General features: G+C 38.7%; 1 protein-coding gene across 7 annotated transcripts in view; it reads left to right on the top strand.

The window, feature by feature from the left end:
* The window catches only part of LOC122562668 (calcium/calmodulin-dependent protein kinase kinase 2-like), a 98,747-nt gene that overhangs the window by 39,512 nt on the left and 38,396 nt on the right, over positions 1-20,839 (top strand). For all 7 annotated transcript variants that reach the window (XM_043715706.1, XM_043715710.1, XM_043715708.1 and 4 more), the window contains exons 3-7: positions 5,131-5,178; positions 5,699-5,752; positions 6,066-6,117; positions 13,095-13,228; positions 16,658-16,694. In XM_043715706.1, coding sequence (XP_043571641.1) covers positions 5,131-5,178; positions 5,699-5,752; positions 6,066-6,117; positions 13,095-13,228; positions 16,658-16,694 — 325 coding nt within the window. The remainder of the gene's footprint in view (positions 1-5,130; positions 5,179-5,698; positions 5,753-6,065; positions 6,118-13,094; positions 13,229-16,657; positions 16,695-20,839) is intronic.

Here is a 20,839-nt window from a genome sequence, read left to right as displayed (position 1 = left end):
ATTGGTCAGAACATTGATTATAAGATTGGGAGCATCATGTTGCAGCTGTACAGGACATTGGTGAGGCCATTTTTATAACACTGCGTACAATTCTGGTTTTTCTTATATAGGAATGATGTTGTTAAACTTGAGAGGTTGCAGCAAAGATCCACAAGGATGTTGCCAGGACTGGAGGGTTTGAGTTATAGGGAGAGGCTGAATAGACTGGGGCTTCTTTACCTGGAGCATTGAAGGCTGACTGGTGACTTTAGAAGTTTACAAAATCATGATGAGCATGCATAGAGTGAATAGCCAAAGTTTTTTTTTCTAGGATGTGGGATCCCACAACTAGAGGGCATAGGTTTAAGGTGGGAGAGGAAAGATTTAAAAAGGACCAGAAGGGTAACTTTTTCACACAAGGGACTAGGTCAGATTGAGATCTCTGGTTGGTGCGGACAAGTTGGACCATCATACAGTCATGCTGTACAATTCTGTGACTATGATTAATTTACTATCTGTCATTATCTAAAGTCCATTTTGTACCTCAGCTGATCAGTTGTTAATTTAGATTAGATTAGATTAGATTCCCTTGTGCAATGTAGACGTGGGTCTTCTTGAGTTCTCTCTTCACAAAATTTTTTTAGTCTTCTATGATTTCAGTCTGAGCATGATTCTTGTCACAAAATGTAATGATGCTGGAATTTGAACTCACTGCATGTATAGTGTTAAAAATCACACAACGCCAGGTTATAGTCCAACAGGTTTATTTGGAAACACTAGCTTTCGGAGCGCTGCTCCTTCTTCAGGTGGTTGTGGAGTAGGAGCAAAAGACTATTTATGGCAAAAGATTACAGTGTCATGCAAGTAAAATGATCTATTTAACAAACCTCAATTGTTGTTACGTCTTTCATCTTTTAGAATGGGTTACAGGTTTTGATTCATTAATATGTAAATACCAGAACTTTTTAAGTCACATTCTCAAGGTAAATTAAGGTTTTTATATAAAAAAGGTGACATCTCAGCTCAGACAGTGCCTTAAAGGTGTGAGTCTGTCTTTATCCCGATCTTGACTCAGACTGGTTCTATTTCCAAAGTGGAATTTGCAAAATATTATGTGGATTGTCTGTCTCATTGACAGCCTACTGGTTGTGTATTTTTTGAGCAAAATAGAATGTATCTGTAAATATAATTCTGCAAATACAAATTCACCCCATAGACCAAACCTCAATTTATCTTGAGAAGATGACTTAAAATAAGTTCTGGGATTTACACATTAATGAACTGAAACCTGTAACCCATTCTAAAAGATGAAAGACTTAACAACAATCAAGGTTTGTTAAATATATAATTTTACTTGCATGACACTGTAATCTTTTACTATAAATTCTGTGTCTAATGATCCTACTCCACAACTACCTGAAAAAAGAGTGGCGCCCCAAAAGCTAGTGCTTCCAAATAAAACTGTGGGACTATAATCTGGTGTTGTGTAATTTTTTTAACTTTGTCCACCCCAGTCCAACACTGACTCCTCCACATCATGCATGTACAGTGACCACTAGGTGGAATCATTGGACCACCTTTTCTTTTAATTGAAAGGCAACTTAGTAAAAGATGATGTAGAATAAGAAAACAGATGAGAATTAATATTAAAATTTGCCAAATGTCATCCTCTATAATAATTTGAAAGATTATAGAATCAATATCTGATGTTTGTGGGCCGTAGCAGATGGCATAGTGGCACAGAAGTTAGCACTGCTGCGTCATATTGCTGGGAACCCGGTTTGATTCCAGCCGTGTTACTGTCTCAAGAGTTTGCATGCTTTTGCCCGTGTCTATGTGGGTTTCTGCTGGGTGCTCCAATTTTCTCCCACAATCACAAAGATGTGCAGGTTTGGTGGATTGGCCATGCTACAATTGCCCCACAGTGTTCAGGGATTTGCCAACTAGGTGAATTAGCCATGGTAAATGCTAAGGTGATGGTGTAGATCTGGATGGAATGCCTTACAGAGGAACACGACAAACAAATGGCCTCTATCTGTACTGTCAGGATTCTACGATTCTTCCATATCTTCAATTTACCACAAAATGTCCTAAAAATGTTAATAGGTTTAAATTGAAAGGAAATTTGTGACCAAGTAGCATGTGCAGAAAAAAAATTCCTGAAAGATGTTAATATTTAGATCAAGCCCTTTCCTAAAATATCTTAAGGATCTATTTAAAATGTCTTAAATTTACTTAAGCAGCTTATTGTTGTGGTAACGTGCATGACAGTGACTCACTTTGTCAGTTTCCTGGGGTTTTTTTTGCAAGCAATGCTTTAAAAAGATATCCATGATTAAGGGAACACAGTCCCAATGCATTTGTCAGAGTTCTGCAGTCAAGAATAGTCTCAATTTCCAGTTTCTCACTAAGTTGTAACATTGATAGGTAACTCTTAGTAAGCTGTTTTTAATTATTTATTGCATCATAGCAAGCCACCTTTGTATGGTATTCTGAATGCAGTAACAAGTTGGAAAAATTTCATGTGATGAAGGGTTTTGGTAATTTAGAAGTGATTTGATTTATATACTTAAGTTCATCCTCTTCAGTCCTCAATGGTTTGTGTGTTGCAGAGTCCAGATTGAATGTACCTTGGTAGAATTGAATGCTGTGTTTTGTGAGGTTAAATTGAAACAGTATTCTGTAAGTTCACTGAATTACTGCTAGGTTGTAGAGTTGTGATTTGCTTGGAGGGTCTGCTTGTAATTGAGCATTTATTCACAATGTGTTACCATGGAATTTTGCAGTAATATGGCTGGATTGATAAAAGATAAATATTAAAAACGAGGCAGCAGTTGCTTTATTAAGAATATTTCACACTGTTGAATTTAATTGACTGTCATAATAGTAGAAACCATATGTTTATTTTTGGGTGGATGACCAAGCTGTCTGAACAATCAGTGTCCTCTGTGTTTATTTTGTTGCTTTAAGTGACTTTTTTGCATCTTAATTTTGCACCAATGTATTTCAGGTTCAGTGTGAATGTGGACTTGTTGAAATCGCACCTGTTCAATTAGATGTGCAGTTGACAAATTTGTTAAGTTGCCTGTATTATCAATACACTTGTGTATAGTTCATTTTTTATATTCTTTCACAAATAGTATTGTGTGCAGTTAAACCTTTTTAAGTGTAAAGGATTATAACTAAAAAGACAGATATTGTGACAACACGTTTGATTGCAGCTACTAGAGTCAAAAACCTTCATTGATTCAAAGTTGTTTCAAATGTTTGTATTTATTACAAGGATATGAGTTACACTTGCAAGACAGTGTTTGTTCCTCAACCTTAGTCACCCAAAATTCTGCAGGAGTCAGTCTTTTGTATGGAACAGAAATGGGGGTCTCTTACGTTAAGAGATTCCCATCACTGAGTGATGTTAATCAACCATACAAGATTTACAGCAGTCTGGTAGGTATAATAATTGCCTGATCTGTTCCACAAATGAACATATTTATTCTGGGATTTCAAATCACAACCTCTGAATTGGATGCATCTATATAACCACTGTTCCTGCTGGGTTTACTGACTAATCTGTTAGGTTTCTCTTTATCATTGTGGATTTCCTGCTGCCAGGTATCTGGACAAGATCAAGCTTGGCAGTGGGGTTCCTTTGAGATGCGTATAATCTGGGTGTCTAAGCGCATGAATCTCAAAATGTTAGTATGCAAGTGCAGCAAATATTTGGGAAAGTTCATAGAATGTTAGTCCAGGGGACTTGATTGCAAATGTACAGAAGTTATGCTTCAGTTAAACAGGATGTTGTGAGACCGTATTTGGAGTACTGTGTACAGTATTAGTCTCATTTTGTTAAGGAAAGATATAAATGCATTGGAGACAGTTCAGAGAAGATTTACTATATTAATACATAGAACAGAATGCTTGAACAGATTAGGTTTGCATCTGATAGAGTTTAGAGTAGCAAGACATGACTTGATTAAAGATGTAAGATCCTGGGGGCTTCTGACCTATAGCTGTGGAAAGATTTTTTTCTTGTGGGGGAGTCTAGAATTGGGAGATAGCTTTAAAAATAAGGCGTTGTCCATTTAATACAGAAACGGGAAATCCTTTCCCTCAGTGCGTCTCTTTGAAATTCTCTTCAAAAGGCGTTGGATGAAAGGTATTGAATATTTTTAAGGCACACATAGATTTTTGATGAACAAGTATGTGAAAGGTTGATGGGGGAATGTAAGAATAATCAGTGGAGTAATCAGATCATCATCTATGAATGGCAGAACAGGTTCAAGACACTCTGTGGTCTCGTTCTGCTCCTAATCTGCGTGTTCATTTTATGTTCGTACTTTCCCCATCCTAGAATATCCTGTTAATATTGCAAGACTTTCAAATGAAAGCATAAGTGTTTGGTTTATCCAAGTAATCGAGGAGAAGTGAGTAATTCAAACTTGGTCAACATTTCAACATTGTATTACAGAAAATGGCATGATAAAAAATTAGTGTTGAAACTTTATTGCTGGAACAGCACAGCAGGTCAGGCAGCATCCAATTGACCAGGAGTGATGCGTGAGTCAGCATAAACAGCGTGCATTTAAGGCTAACCCATTAGTACCGACGTTGAAACTTTATTGCTGGAACAGCACAGCAGGTCAGGCAGCATCCAGGGAACAGGAGATTCGACGTTTCGGGCACAGGCCCTTCTTCAGGAAGTTTCGGCCTGTGCCCGAAACGTCGAATCTCCTGTTCCCTGGATGCTGCCTGACCTGCTGTGCTGTTCCAGCAATAAAGTTTCAACTTTGATCTCCAGCATCTGCAGACTCACTTTCTCCTCGATGATAAAAAATTAAACTTGAAAATACTTTGAAAATTCTGAGGTTAGGCTGATATGAATTCACAGCTTTTGTTTTATATAACAACATCAGAAGTTCCCTCTAATTAAGATTATTTTCATTAGTGCATGGAAACCTTTACAATTTAAACAGCATCACCTGCTTTAGGATGAGTGAAAATGTTGACATGCGAAAAGATCGATGTTGCCATGAAGTTGAAAATTAAAAGCCACTGAGGCATGATTAATTGACTATTTTATTAAGTTTTCATGTCAGTGTTCTAATAATATTTCATTTATTGATGATGTTTACTTATATATTTTGTGTACAGGACTGTGTGCAGTTAAACCAGTACAAATTAAAAGATGAAATTGGAAAGGTGAGCATAAAAAATTACAACTGTTTTATGTAACCAAAATTGTTCTTAAATACTCTTAACGATGCTTTTATGCTGTTTGTCTTTGCAGCTGTACTTCGATATTGAATATTAGAAATGTGAAGTAATTATTTTTGGAGAAAATCTTAGTGTGAAAAACAGAATTTAGGTACTATATCCACCCACATAAGCTCCCCCTCTTATTTCCAAGAAAGCTTTACCAGAGGAAAGAAGTGTGTATTTGGAAATTGAGCAAGCCAGCAATACATACTTCCCTTCCTGTCTAATCTTTGCTTGAACCGTCTGCAGCGAAGCAGCTGTCATAAACACTTTTGTGGATTGCTGGGATGCCCTGTGCCTGGCAGACCATCTTGCCATCCTTGCTTACTACTTACAATTTCTTAACAAACATTTGCAGCTGTTGTTGACTTTAATATTTATGAGATGAATAATTTATGCAAGAGTTATCAATTAATGAATTATACCACAATTGTCTTCTGAATTTATATGTTCTATTGTGCAGGGTTCCTATGGAGTTGTCAAACTGGCATATAACGAAGATGATAACACCTACTATGTATGTGCTGAATAAATTAAACATTTCTCTTATTGGAGATTTTGATGATTATGATTTTGCTGCATGTTAAGCAGATTGAAGATCCAGAATGTCATACTTTTAATTATTTTTGTGGATTGGTCACAGCATAACGACAAATCTAATTTCTGTTCTTAATTTCTGTAAGATATTGTTTAATATGATACAATGAATATAAGTACATTTTTCCGTGTTTTCTGGAATTCAAAATTACTGATTCTTATCACATTTTGTGAAACTAAAGTTTATTCATGTTTTAAATTTTTAAGCTTCAGATATTAAGTTTCCTTTGCAGGCAATGAAAGTCCTTTCTAAAAAGAAGTTGATGAGGCAAGCTGGATTTCCACGTAAGTATGGTACATTTAAAGAAAAATATTGTTATATTGAAGTTACAATGTAGAAGTGGTCCATTTAAGTGAACCTGCATATATTGTTATAACACAACCTCACTACCCTGTGTGAAAAATATTTCTTCTGCTCTCTGTCCTAAATTTCTTACATTCACTTACATATATATTTGTTATTCTAGACCCTCAACTACTGGAGATAGTTTTCCTTACCTAATTAGAACCATCCCTTCCTAATTTTAAATATGTTAAGAAAATCAATTATGTTTTCAGTTCACGTACAAGGCTGATGTTCGCTGTGCTGTGTTTTTATGGAGTGCCAGAACACTGAACTCTCAACTTGCCAAAAGTGTTTTCAGCCTCATCTAGGCAATATTCAGGGTTTCCAGATGGAATAAAATAAAACTTTTAAAGAAGCAGAAAGTACAGGAAATACTCAGAAAGTAAGGTGTTAGCATCTGCAGAGAAAAGGCATTAAGCTTCAGGTCACTGGTCTTTCATCAAAACTGGTAAAAATTAGATGGAATAGATTTTGAACAATGGGTTAGTGAGGCAAGGACAGTGGAAAGTCTGTAATGGGGTGGTATACAGGAGGAATAGAATGATAGAAGAGCTCATCATACAGGACCCAATGGATCGTGATAGTAATTAAGGGAGCGCATGCATGCATCAGGTTCATTTTGGATAATGAACTAGAATACAAGTTAGTCACTGCTGTATAGTTGAATAATTATGCTAAGTTTTGCAAATTGGAAAATTTAGTGATGCCCATCTTTAGTGCTACAAGACAATGTTATTGTTTGGGCAGTGAGATTATTGCAGTATTGATTCAGAAAAGCATCAGGAGTTTTTAAGTTAAGAAAGAACTGCTGTGACACACCTCAGATTTGATGAGATGAAGTTTGCTACAAACTGATGGAGCAACGCAGTCAGAATCATCAAAACCGCCAAGCAGAGCACATCAAACTCTGTCTTTTATTCATCTTGTTCGTGAATGAGTGTACCTATGTGTATATTTGGCATTTAAGAGAATATAGTTTAACTTGCATTGTAGTAGATTAGCCTCTTCTTCTCTGCCATAATTTAAAGGATTTGTGTTTCCAATATATAGTTATTTTTGTTATTGATGAAACCTGGTATGAATTGCTTTTGAAGTGAATAGCAATCATTCATGCAAATTGACCACCTAATGATTTAATTGGTTATTTATATATTTGTGACAGTGTCTCAATTATTGGCATGCTCTTCCGAATCAAGTCCTAACAGGTCAAGAACCGAAACTGTCCTTTTCAAGTGAGATTCACGGCGCCGGGTCTGCCTTGTCCTGTAGTGTTTTTGTCATATAATCATCCACTCTTTACCTCATTACTCATGCCTCTTCATCGCCTGTCACATGAAATTTTAAACTAGGAAAGAGGTAGGGTTTCACCCCCTGCTTGGACTTTGTTGCATTCATATCATTGACATCATATTCACGTCAGTTCAAACACTGCAAGGCAGGAACTGGCCTCATCCTATAGTGCACAACCTTTGTTGTCAACGGATGGCCCAGATAGGAAAGCCAGTATCCTACTTTGCCAAAAGGGATCCAGAGGTGTGGTGATGGAAAGGAGAGCAAGTAACTATCTGCTGACTGACAAAGGTGACCATACCACAGACTCGGACAACCTGCTCAGAGGTAATAGCCTGAGTCAGTGCAATATCCTGGGCGTATAGAAATGCCTAGCTCTGCAGAAAGATGGTAACAATCACTGTGTTCTACAAAGATAAGTGCCACCATCTCTCTGCTCCTCACACTCAGTAGGGCCACCACTCACTCTAACCCTGCCACTGCACACATCTCATGGACTGCAACTCTCCCTATTGCATGCATCATGTTCATCATGCTTCTTGCCATTGTAAATGTGTATGCACTTGCACTTTTAAATTACCTGTTCTATTCTTTAGTTGCTGTTGGACATGGTAAATGTGCACCCAATTGAGAAATGAAGTTTCCTCAGACATCCCAAGGATGAAAGACATGGTAGTGGCCATGCATTGCTCATTTCTCATAAGCAGCTGACTCCTTGATTGCAAATTATCTCTGACATCACACGCCCTTGAACTGTGACTCAGATGACAGCATCAAAGTTCCATTATAATCATTTTTAATCAATCTGTTTGGACATGTTAGGGCATGTGGGACTTGAACTCCGATCTTCTGGCTCAGAGTTGGGGATGCTGCCATTGCACAAGAGCTGTAAATTAAGTTTGCCAGTATCAGCATTTGAAGAAAGCACTACATGGAATCGCTGTGAAGAGGATTTGAGCCTGCCTGAGGAAAGCCCATTGGATTTTGAGGGCAACACGTTATTGAGGCTAAATCAATGTGCAAGGCTTGTGGTAAGGCCTGACCTGCACAGATCTTCCCCACAATAAGACATAGAAGCAGAAGTTAGGCCATTCAGCCCATCATGTCTGCTCTGCCATTCAATCATGGCCGATAAGTTTCTCAATCCCATTCTCTGGCTTTCTCCCCGTAACCCTTGATCCCAAAGAACCTCTCTATCTCAGTCTTAAATATACTCAATGACGTGCCCTCCACAGCCTTCTGTGGCAATTGATTCCATGGATTCACCACTCTCTGGCTGAAGAAGTTTCTCCTTAGCTCCATTCGAAAAGGTCTCCCCTTTACTCTAAAGCTATGCCCTTGAGTCCTAGTCTCTCTCTAGCAATGGAAGCACTTTCCCAACATTTACTCTGTCCAGGCCATTCAGATTTCTGTATGTTTTAATTAGATTCCCCTCATCTTTCTAAACTCCATTAAGTATAAACCCAGAGTCCTCAAACGTTCCTCATATGTTAAGCTTTTCATTCCTGGGACCTTTTTTTGTGAACTTCCTCCTGGATGTGCTCCAGGGCCAGTACGTACTTCCTGAGATGTGGGGCCCAAAACTGCACACAGTATTCCAAATATAATCTGACCAGAGCCTTGTATAGCCTCAGAAGTACATCTCTGCTTTTTTTCAAGTCCTCTCAAAATACATGTCACCATTGCATTTGCCTTCCTAACTACTGACTCAACCTGCAAGTTTACCTTGAAAGAAACCTGGACTAGAACTCGCGAGTCTTTTTGCATTTCAGACTTCTGAATTTTCTCCCCATTTTAGAAAATAGTCCATGCCTCTATTCTTACTACCAAAATTCATGACTTCTCACTTTCCCACTTTGTGGTCCATCTGTCACTGCTTTGCCCATTACCTAACCTGTCCAAATCATTCTGCGGCCTCCCCACCTCATTAATGTTACCTGTCCCTCTACCTATCTTTGTATCGTCTGCAAACATAGCCAGAATGCCCTCAGTTCCTTCATCTAGATCATTAAATGTATAAAGTGAAAAGTTGTGGTCCCAACATTGAGCCTTGCGGAAAACCACTTGTCACCGACTACTAACCTGAGAAGTCCCTGTTATCCGTACTCTTTGCTTTCTGCCAAGCTTCCACACTAGCATCTTGCCTCTAAAACCATGGGTCCTTTTCTTACTCCGTAGCCTTCTTGAAATCCAGGTAGATAAATCCATTGGCTTTCCTTGGTCTAACCTGCTCATTACTTCCTTTAGCAGAGTTCTATCAGATTTATCATCGACCCACTTCTTGAAAAACAGAATCAGTAATGAATCCAAGCATCTCTGGAGGAAAAGATTCATTCTTTCTATCAGCTTTTCAAGGGAGCACATTACCATTCAAGACTAGGTGGTGTACACTGGGCAGTTCACATGTCCATGCTTCCTCATTGCACAGTGGCCTGCCAAGGAATATTGCACTAAGTTCTAGTTCTTATAAATGAAATGCTGTCCTACAGGTCACTGAAGCATTTTACAGCAGTTTAGCAGTCTAGATGGTATCTGAAATATTGAAGACACAACTCATGATGGAAGGGTAAAAAAGAGAGATACTTCACAATTACTCCCAACCTGCTGCTTATAACAATAGACTTCTCTGCACAACACTTGGCTTTCATGTGTGAATGAAGCCTTCAAAGAAACACAGCATTGGTGCCATGCAGTGTTTGTGCCCTGTCTCACTAACTGCTGTCTTCACCCTATTTGTGAGTAAGAACGTAAAGTGAAGATACTTGAATGTAGGATCACCCTGAAAATACCAAGCATACACTCATGTCGATAACAAAGCACTTATTCAGCGGCAGAAATGTTCAAGAACTCCAAAAATAACCAGGTTCACGTGTACATTAGAATAACTATTGGTCAATTATTTTATGCTCATTTTCATTTTTAGACGATAGCTGTTAATCCTCCATTTCCCCTGCATTCAGAATATTCCCCACACCCTAAGACATACAAATACCCACACCCCCATACAGGCACATACACGGACACTAACACACGCATACTTTGTTGGCTGCAGTGATGAAGGGCCAAATATGTCTCAATGATGAAGCGCACCCTTTTTTGCCTGTACTCCAAGGCTGTGATGGAGCAGTCCAGGTATTCAAACCTCATTTTGTGGATGCCTGCAACCTGTTCTACTATGTTCCTGGTGGAAGTTTGGATAATGTTATATATTTGCTCTGCTCACACACGAGTCATATTTGGGACAGGATAGTCTCCCTGAAGCTATCTCTCTGTGACCCAAGAAGGAGGAGAAACTTGAGTTCTGTAGTATGTATGCATCATGGCAACACTCAGGTTAACTGCTGTGTACCTCTAATATCTAGCATCTGTAGCCACACAAGTTTAACATTGATGGAGTAGAACTCCTTTCTGTTGGCATATTCTGAGATTGATCATAAGGTGCTCTCAAATTGAGTGTGATCTATAGCATCCTGCATTTGGGGGGGCGCCAGTGATGGTAACAAGTTTCACAGGGAGAAAGTGAGGACTGCAGATGCTGGAGATCAGAGCTGAAAAATGTGTTGCTGGAAAAGCGCAGCAGGTCAGGCACCATCCAGGGAACAGGAGAATCGATATTTCGGGCATAAGCCCTTCTTCAGGAATCCTGAAAAAAAGGCTTATGCCCGAAACGTCGATTCTCCTGCTCCTTGGATGCTGCCTGACCTGTGCTTTTCCAGCAACACATTTTTCAGAAAAAATTTCACAGCCCAGATAATTTGACTCTCATCATGGGGAAATATATAAACAGATGCATTCTGGGGAAAATTGCATCAGTGGTAATTCTGCATTTGTGGGCTGAGAATTTGGGAGATTATACACTGTTTCTCAAAATGAGTGTCAGCATAAAAACGCACTGCAACTGTAAACTTGATGGGATAGGATGGCCACCTATTCCTTCCAAGTGCAAGGTCTGCTGCAACTGGATGAATAGTTTGGTGAGAATGACATGAGACCTCCTTAGTTTGCAGTTTCCAAGAGCTGTGAAAAAATGACAGTCTGCTGATGGGGGTCTGGATGTTTTCCTGTGCAATCTTGGGGGATCTGTATCATCATCGTCGTCGTCGTCTTCTGGAAGCTGTACAAACAACCACTGATATTGAATCAAAACAAATTATTGTATATGCTGGACATCTGAGAATAGCAGAGAAAATGATGAAGAAACTCAGCAATCTGGCAGCATCTGTGGAGAGAGAAACAGAATTAATGTTTCGAATCTGGTATGACTTCTTCAGGACCATTCTCAAGAAATGGTTAACTCTGTTCAGAATTCTTCAGAACTGTTCTGAAGAGCCACGGAAGTTGGTTACTGTGGATGGGCCTTGCTGGTGACTTTGGTATTACTGTTTCCTTTGATACCGTTTTCATCTGTGCAGCAAGGCAGAAAGTAATCAGCTGCAATGTCCATATCAAATACATGAGCTGAGTATTGTGCAGTTGCTTTTGGATCGAAAATAGCAAGGTTTCAAGAGGAGATAAAAGGGCAGATGATTACATCCTGCATTTGCAAGGAATGGTGTCTGGCAAATGGGACAGTGTGTTGGGGTATTATTTGGAATGCATCAAAGAGGAAACAGTCTTTTTAGAAAGCTGAAGGGGAAAGGAAGCTGTCTTTAATGTTAGCGTCCCACTGAAAATGGTGGAAAATAATCTGTTAAATGTGGAGGCTGTGAGGGCAAGGGAAACCCATTCCTGGTTCGGGGAAGGGGTGAGGAGTGCAGAAATGTGCCAGAAATGGTTGAGGGCCCTTTCAGACGTAGTGGAAAGAAAATCTTAGGCGAAATACAAAGAAGACCTTTCTGACACACTAATATAGAAGTTTGCATCATTGAAACAATTGTGATAGGACAAGAATCTGGAAGAATGGAATGAAATCATTGCAAAGTATTGATTGTGAAGCAGTATAATCAAGCTGGCAGTGGTGGATATCAGTGGGCCATAATGAATATTGGACGGTAGCCTGCCATTGGCAATGCAGAGACAGAAGTCAAGGGATGAATTGCATGAAACTAAGAGAATAGTGGAAGTTTAAAAGCTACGTCCATGCTGTCGAGTTAGAAACCATGAGAGAATGTGGTGGCAGAGAGATTGTGACTGATATTTTCAGTGGAGAAAAGTGACTGGGAAAAAACTAAAGAAATAGAAAGTAGCTAAACTCAGCTACAATGTGATTTTAATGTCTCAGGAGAAAAGTATTATTTATCATTTACACGACGCATTTGTGTTTGGAGTACAGTGTGGGAAATTAGGAAGATGCAGCCTGAGATTTCCCAAGATACAATTCTGGCAGGTTTGCTCCTGTTGGCAATTCTGGAAAATGATGTGTTGTTTCATTAATGTGAATGATTCCTCTCCCCATTCCAACCCAAAAATAGATTTCGACAATTAGACTGAAAATATTTTGTGCCTTCCCCAGCTTAATGTTGGGACTGCCTTTGGACTCTGTTCATCCAGATATAACCTTTCAAAAGCAAAATGGTTAGCTTTTATTTGATTTCAATACAAAGTTGTGAGGAAGGGTTACTTATGATGAGCCATTAATTTGACTGTGTGGCCACCTAGCAGATAACAATCCTATTCTGTCATCTAGGTCGTCCCCCACCTCGAGGTGCCAAAGTTGTTCCACAAATCTCTGCACAGCCTAAAGGGCCTTTGGATAGTGTGTACCAAGAAATTGCCATTTTGAAGAAGTTGGATCATCCAAATGTTGTCAAACTAGTTGAAGTATGTTTTACTTTTCCTTTCTCCATTATTCAAGAAATGCTGGTGAAAGCATGTAAAAGGAGGCAATTTGCTTTCGCATTTTTCATTTATATCCATATTTAAGTTCATATAGCTTGTCATTTTAGATATTTTAAAAATACTGCACCAGACTTTAATCTAATCTCATTCATTTTAATGTGTACTTTTAAAGAGTGAGCACTTCTGAGAGCCATAATTATCCTGTTCCTGTCTATGTAAGCAATAGTAATTAACTTAAATCATTTAAGAAGATATTTATTGCATTTCAACAGATTAGTCATTATGCTTTTATGTTATCTGTCTCTGGCAACCCTTTGAGGATAGTTGCAGAATGTCATTAGTTTATGTGAATGTAGACCACATATTTCTACTCCAAACAAGGTGGTAAAAAGCGGCAGCTTCTTGGCAAGCACAACTGAGTTTTTCTCTCTTTTTGCCATTCTTCAGACCTGATATCAGAAGTCCTGCTCCTCCAAAAATAGATTAATTTACGGTACTTTATCTAGTCATGGTTTTGTGAAGGCCCATCGAAACAGCATTTTACTGTAGCTCAAACCTAGAGTTAGTGTGGCAGTTGAAGAAGGAGATTTGAAATAATAGAAGAATACATTTTCTTTTGTTAGAGCGTGACTATGAAAATATTAGCATGTGTATCATGATGGAAACATAGGAGGAGAGAAGGTTTTTAACACAGGTTAGAGAAAGCAATTTGCATGGTACAACTTATCTAAATCATTTGGGTTTTGCACAATCACTATGCTGTTATATGTAAATGCATGTTTTCCTTTATTGAACACATTGGCACAATACCATAAATTATAGTCTACAATATGAATTCTGTGTTCTTCCCATCTCCTTAACTAGCTCCTAACTGTTCGCTTCTGAAGTATAGAATAGCTTGCTAGTAGGAAATAAATCTATTCACATTTTAAAGTTCATGAATTCTTTTATACAACAGCCACTGTTGTATGCAAGTTGAGATTAAAACTGAAATAAAAATGGGGATGAGAGGGTAATTTGGACAATGGAAATGTCTTCAGAATTTCTGTTTTCTATCATGATGTATAGTTTAATTTGCATAATCTTGCCATTTTTGGTTCAGACTTATTGTTCTTTTCCCTGGATAGTGTTAGTTCAGTGTTCTTGCATCTTCAGCTTTCAGTTGCGCTGTATGTATCCTGTGCAATATTCATGGCTTGCTCATGTGTACTACTTTGTGTAATTATTTGTTCCAGACTTCTCACTTTGATCCTCGATATAATTAGCAGCAGAAACTTGTTTTTTTTTAATTCATTGTGGGATTTGGGCATCGCTGGCTGGCCAGCATTGATAGCCCAACCCTGTTCGCCTTTGAGGTGGTGGTGAGCTGCCTTCTGAATCGCTACAGTCCACTTGCTGTGGGTTGACCCACAATGCCAGTCGGGAGGGAATTTCAGGATTTTGACCCAACGACTGTGAAGGAACGGCAGTATCTTTCCAAGTCAGGGTGGTGAGTGGCTTCGTGGAGAACTTGCAGGTAGTGGTGTTCCCATGTACCTGTTGCCCTTACTTAATTCACAAACCTAAGGGCTGTTTTTCCAACTGAAAATCTTAACATAACACCCACCTTGTAAAATTATCTTTCCTCAATTAAATCTTGAATCAAATCTTGAATCAAATCTTGAATCATTTGCATTCTTCACAACTAATTAAACATCTGGGCATACTGACAGGTGGCTTTTTAGCTGCATAAGGACAAGTTTAGGCTAAATAATTAATTCCAAACCCCTCTTGGTCCCTGTTTCCTGATTCTCATACACTTGAGAGCATTCACTGTTGCAAGTTATATTTGAATAACAGCCTCTTTGAGGATGAACTACGTTATGTTAAATATCATTGATTCAGGAGGTGTGGAGGCAAGAAAAACAATGATTATTACACAAGTCATGTTTGACTGCTATTTTTAATTCCAGGGAATGAAATTACTTTCCAAGAAATCATGGATTTCAAAATGTTTTATTCCAATTTAATTAAAGCAGGAACAATTTCCCCTTTTTAGTTTAAAGATCAATGATAGTCCCATTTGAATATAGTTTTAAATAAAGCCTCAGAAGCAGCACTCATGCCTACTCTAATTTTTGCTTTGTATCATTGTGACCCATCCAAATTGACTTTGTAGTTTGCATGCTCATGATAATGTATATTACTTGTTATAGTTGGTTTCATTTTTTTTTCTCTGTAGTTCTCATTCAGTTTGAACACATCTATTCTTGGCTATTTGATATTATTCTGCTTTAAGTGTAAAAAACAAGCACTCAAATGTGTTCTTTGTTCGTGAAAACAATTTTTTCTGCTTAGTTTTCTGTCTCTGACATTGTCAAATGCCCAGTTTTCCAATAAATAATAGATGGTAATTGGTTTGTGCATATTACATATGTTCGGTTCATAAGCTATTTTGATTAATCAATTCTGATACATTCATCTCTGATTTGAGTGTCGTATAGAACTGCATGTATATGTTTATGTTCCTGTATTTCCTTATCAAACACTGTTAGCATAATCATAGAATCCTACAGTGTGGAAACAGACCCTTCAGCCCAATAAGTCCATACCGACCCTCCAAAAAGTAACCCACCTAGATCCATTCCTCTATGTTTTACCCCTGACTAATGCACCTAACCTACACATCCCTGAACACTATGGGCAATTTAACATGGCCAGTTCGCCTAACTGCGCATCTTTAGTCTGTGGGAGGAAACCAGAACACCTGGAGGAAACCCACGCAAACATGGGGAGAATGTGCAAACTCCACACAGATCGAATCCAGGTCCCTGATGCTGTGAGGCAGTAGTGCTAACCACTGAACCACTGTGCCGTCCTGTGTCCTTTTTCTTCCTCCTATCTCTCTATATTACATTATACCATTCACTTCAAGAATTCTTATAGTATGAGCTCTGCATTCTTGATAGACTCCGGTTAAGGAAGTATCTTTGTAAATCCCAGTTTAAAGATTAGTAGAATATCAACTGTACTTGATTTCTCCCTCTTTTATACTTTCCTCAAGCATTTAGATGGTCTAAGGCTAGCGTTGGAAGCTTTCCTTCTAATTGACTGGCTGTTACAATAAAATGTGTGTATGTGTATACAATTACCTGGCAATTGTGATTTAAAAGTAGATTGAAGAAATTAATATGTGGACATCAATATAGTCTGAAAGGCAGAGCTACTTCCCACACAAAAATTAAATGACTAAAATCCTTTTTAAAAATAATAGCAGTGGGCTTTACATTCTGGTCTTGCTAATGATACCTACATCTTCAACTTTTTTGAACTGTGGGTCCTCCAGCATGTGTTCTGTTTCTTGATTTATATTCCTTGTTGAAGTATAAGCATGTTTCCAAGATGTGATTTCTTGTTTGTTTATTCTTACAGGTGCTCGATGACCCCAGTGAGGACCATCTGTACATGGGTATGTTCCAATATTTCTTTTGTCATATTTGAGTCATACACCACATAAAACTCTTGCTGAATATAGTAATCAACAGCAAATAGTTTTAATGTTAACAAATTGTGAGAATCAGTAAAATAACAAATCTTACTTGACATTTAGTTAAAAATTAATAATTATCTTTTTGCTCTGCAGCATTTTATTCTAGTACACTATTTGGCAATTTGAGCTATTCATTTTAGAGTCACGTTATTTTCGCATATAAATATTGACAAGTTGCCACCACTTTCTCCTAAGATTTGTTAAATTATAAGGCCATGAGGCATAAGAGCAGAAGTAGGCTACTCAGTCCTTTGAGTCTGCTCTGCCCTTTGAGTCTGCTCTGCCATTCAATCCTTTTCCCCTTAAGCTTTGATCTCCTTCTCATTACAAATCTGTCTATCTTAACCTTGAATATACTTGATGATACAAACTCAATAGGCCTCTGTGGTAAAGAATTCTACACATCCATTACCGTCTGAGGGAAGAAATTCCTCCTCAGCTCTTTTTTTTTATATGGATGACCCCTTGCTCTGAGATTATGCGCTGTGATTCTAGACTTTCCCACACAGGGAAACAACTCTTTGCATCTATCCTGTCAAGTCCTGCAAGAATCTTGTATGTTTCTAAAAGGTCATGTCTCATTCTTCTAAACTCTAGTGAGTACAGGCCTAACCTTCTGAACCTCTCCTCATAAGACTGTCTCTCCATACCCGGGCTCAATCTAGTGAGTCTCCTCTGGACTGCCTCTAACGCCAGCCTATCTTTCCTTAGATAAAGTGACTAAAACTGTACATGGTATTCCTGCTGCAAACTTATTCAATTTTAGCGAGACCTCCCTATTTTTATACTCCATTCCCTTCCCTTTGAAATAAAGGTCAATGTTCCATTTGTCTTCCCCATTATCTGCTAGCTTTTTGTGATTTATTTTTGAGTACCCCCAAATCTTCGTCTGCTGGAGCTTTCTGTTGTCTTTCTCCATTTAAATAATAATTACTCTTCTAGTCACGTATTTGTGTAATTATAGTGGGTCATTACTTTGAGTCTGATCATGAAGTTATAATGATGTTGTCGGGAAACCTTAATGCCTGTAGAGTAAACATTTCTGTAATAAAACTCCTGCTATTTAACACCTTGACTCCTGATCCATCATGGAACTTAATCACGAGAAAAACCAGCAATGAGGTTAAAGACTGTTCTGAGATCCACTGGTTCAAGCCACTGATTCGTCAAAAAAAGAAAAAATCATGGTTCTCATGGCAGATCTCACAGGCACTTCAATAAAAAGAAGCAAAAAAAATCAAAATCGTCATACTGTATTGAAGCAGGTAGTCAGCAAAACAAAATCACCCCAGGGAAGAGGTGAACAGTGTGCAGGAGTTTGCCACATGTTCCAATCCAAAAGAACACTAATTAATTTCTCATACAGGAAAATGTGTTGATATAAGGTGCAGACTTGGAAAAAACCTGCAGCCTCAGCAATACCTTCTTTTAAATGGGAAGCAGTGAAGTAGTGTTAAAAACCTTTTGTGGTACATCTTGCTATGCCTTCACATCTTAAATAGAGGGCAGAAATGTTTGGTACCTTGGACTGTATGATGAAAATATCGACCTATAATTCCTACACAGAGAGATTCCATCTTTTTGTTCAAGCTAACAGAATTGACGCAAATATAGTTGTTCCTGAGTATTATGAAGAGAAAGCTTTTAACCTGCTGAGCAGTCTGCAGGTTCCAAAATTTGTGAAGAAATAGTAGCAATCCTACAGACCACTTTTCACCAAAACCATTGCTGATTGCTGAATTGTTGAAGGGATCAGATTCTACAAATGCAATCTGCACAATGATGAATCCAGCTCCCAGTTCATAACAATTTAAAGTCAGTAGAATTCTGAGAGTTCGGAGACAACTTAAATGATTCCATCAGAGACAGACTGTTGTGTGATTTAAGATGTGAAGCAATCCATATCAAAGGTACTTAGAGGAAGGAAGCTAGACTTAAAGAAGGTACTTGAGCCAACAGCCAAGAAAGCTCAACAGCTAAGCTCAATGATAAAAGTCATAAAATGGTGGCTGAGAGATTTGCACCGATGCAAACTCAAAACTGTCATTGGAATGAAAAACAATTCATGCAGCAGCAAATATCTGTATGTAGTATGCAGAAACTGTATGCAGAGTCTGGGAAAAAAGGACACGTTTGAACGGACATGTTTGAGGAAGAAACGTGAAAAGGATACAGCAACTACAGAGTAGGAAGAAAATCTGCACAGTACAGAAAAGGCATGAGAAAAGCCGCGAATTCTTAGTCCAAAGCGAAACTGTTATTAAAGATATTCGCCATTGCAAGCAGCATCAACTGATACTGTGTCACTCCCTTACTGAATGGCAAACTGTTAAGAATGGAGGTAGACACTGGGGTGGTGATTTCATTCATACCTGAAAATGTGTATCAGAAGCAGCTGAGGATTCTGAGTAATCCAAGATGGAGGACGGGAAACATTTCTGGCTGTAAGAGCTGCTCCTTTTTTTGAGGTATTTTAGGTGTTGGAGGAATTTCCTCGAATTCCAGGAGCAGCAATTACTGTTTTATATGCTGTTGCATTGTTTTGGAACTTTGGAAAAAAAAGTCAAAACAACAGCAGTTTTAAAAGGGAGAAGAGCAGACAAAGGAAGCACATGGTGAGGACAGTGCAGGAGAGAGAGAGAACCTGCACAGTTACTGCTTTTGCTGTTTGAATTCGTGTATCGCTGGACATCGGAGTGTGTCTGGGAAAATTAACAAACAGTGAAATTCACAACTAATCTTGGAGGAACTGTTGGGCGAAGTTCACAGCACAGAAGCAGATAAGTCAATTGTTGTTTTAAGTCTATCCAAGAGAAAGGCTGTATTAGTCAGTACAGTTGATTATATGTTTTTGGAGATAAGTCTCTTGGTTAAACTTAAAATATAAGCCATAGCTATTAACTTAACCTGGGGCAGTGTTTGCAGAGAAATAAGACGGTGTTATTTTCTGGGTCTGTAGATTGTGAAGGAGCAAAAATGGTCTTTGCAGTGATATGTACTTCTTGTCAGATGTGGGAGTTTAAAGAGAGTTTAAGGGTTACTGCGGATTATATCTGCCATAAACGCTGTTGGATGCGAATCTTAGCAGATCGAGTGGATCGGTTGGAGAGACAGATAGAAGCGATGAGGAATTTGCAACAGCAACAGTATGTGATGGATGGCAGTTGTAAAAAGGGGGGAAAGTCTCGGATACAGTCACATAGATGGGTTAACTCCAGGAAGGGTAAGAGAGGTAGGCAGCAAGTGCAGGAGTCTTTTGTGGATATACCCATTTCACACTGTTTTAGAAATGTAGGGGGTGATGGATTCTCAGGGGAACGTAGCACGAACAACCAAGTTTCTGGTATTGAGACTGGCTCTAATGCAACAAGGGGTACATCGGCTTCCAAGAGATCAATTGTGTTAGGGGATTCTGTAGTCCGAAGTACAGACAGACAGAGACGTTTCTATGGACAGCAGAGAAAAAGCAGAATGGTGTGTTGTTTCCCTGGTGCCAGGATCAAGGGGGGGGGACCCAGGGAGATAGTGAGGAAAGAGATCAATCTGAGACGGGTACAGCTGAGAACAGAAGTGAGTCAAACAGTCAGGGCAGGCAGGGACAAGGTAGGACTAATAAATTAAACTGCATTTATTTCAATGCAAGGGGCCTAACAGGGAAGGCAGATGAACTCAGGGCATGGTTAGGAACATGGGACTGGGATACCATAGCAATTACAGAAACATGGCTCAGGAATGGGCAGGACTGGCAGCTTAATGTTCCAGGATACAAACACTACAGGAAGGATAGAAAGGGAGGCAAGAGAGGAGGGGGAGTGGCATTTTTGATAAGGGACAGCATTACAGTTGTGCTAAGGGAGGATATTCCCAGAAATACATCCAGGGAAGTTATTTGGGTGGAACTAAGAAATAAGAAAGGGATGATCACCTTATTGGGATTGTAATATAGACCCCCCAATAGTCAGAGGGAAATTGAGATAAAAATTTGTAAGGAGATCTCAGCTATCTGTAAGAATAATAGAGTAGTTACGGTAGGGGATTTTAACTTTCCAAACATAGACTGGGAC

Source organism: Chiloscyllium plagiosum, chromosome 25 (genome assembly GCF_004010195.1).
Source record: "Chiloscyllium plagiosum isolate BGI_BamShark_2017 chromosome 25, ASM401019v2, whole genome shotgun sequence".
Classification (NCBI taxonomy): domain Eukaryota; kingdom Metazoa; phylum Chordata; class Chondrichthyes; order Orectolobiformes; family Hemiscylliidae; genus Chiloscyllium; species Chiloscyllium plagiosum.
This window is presented reverse-complemented; position numbering and strand designations above follow the sequence as displayed.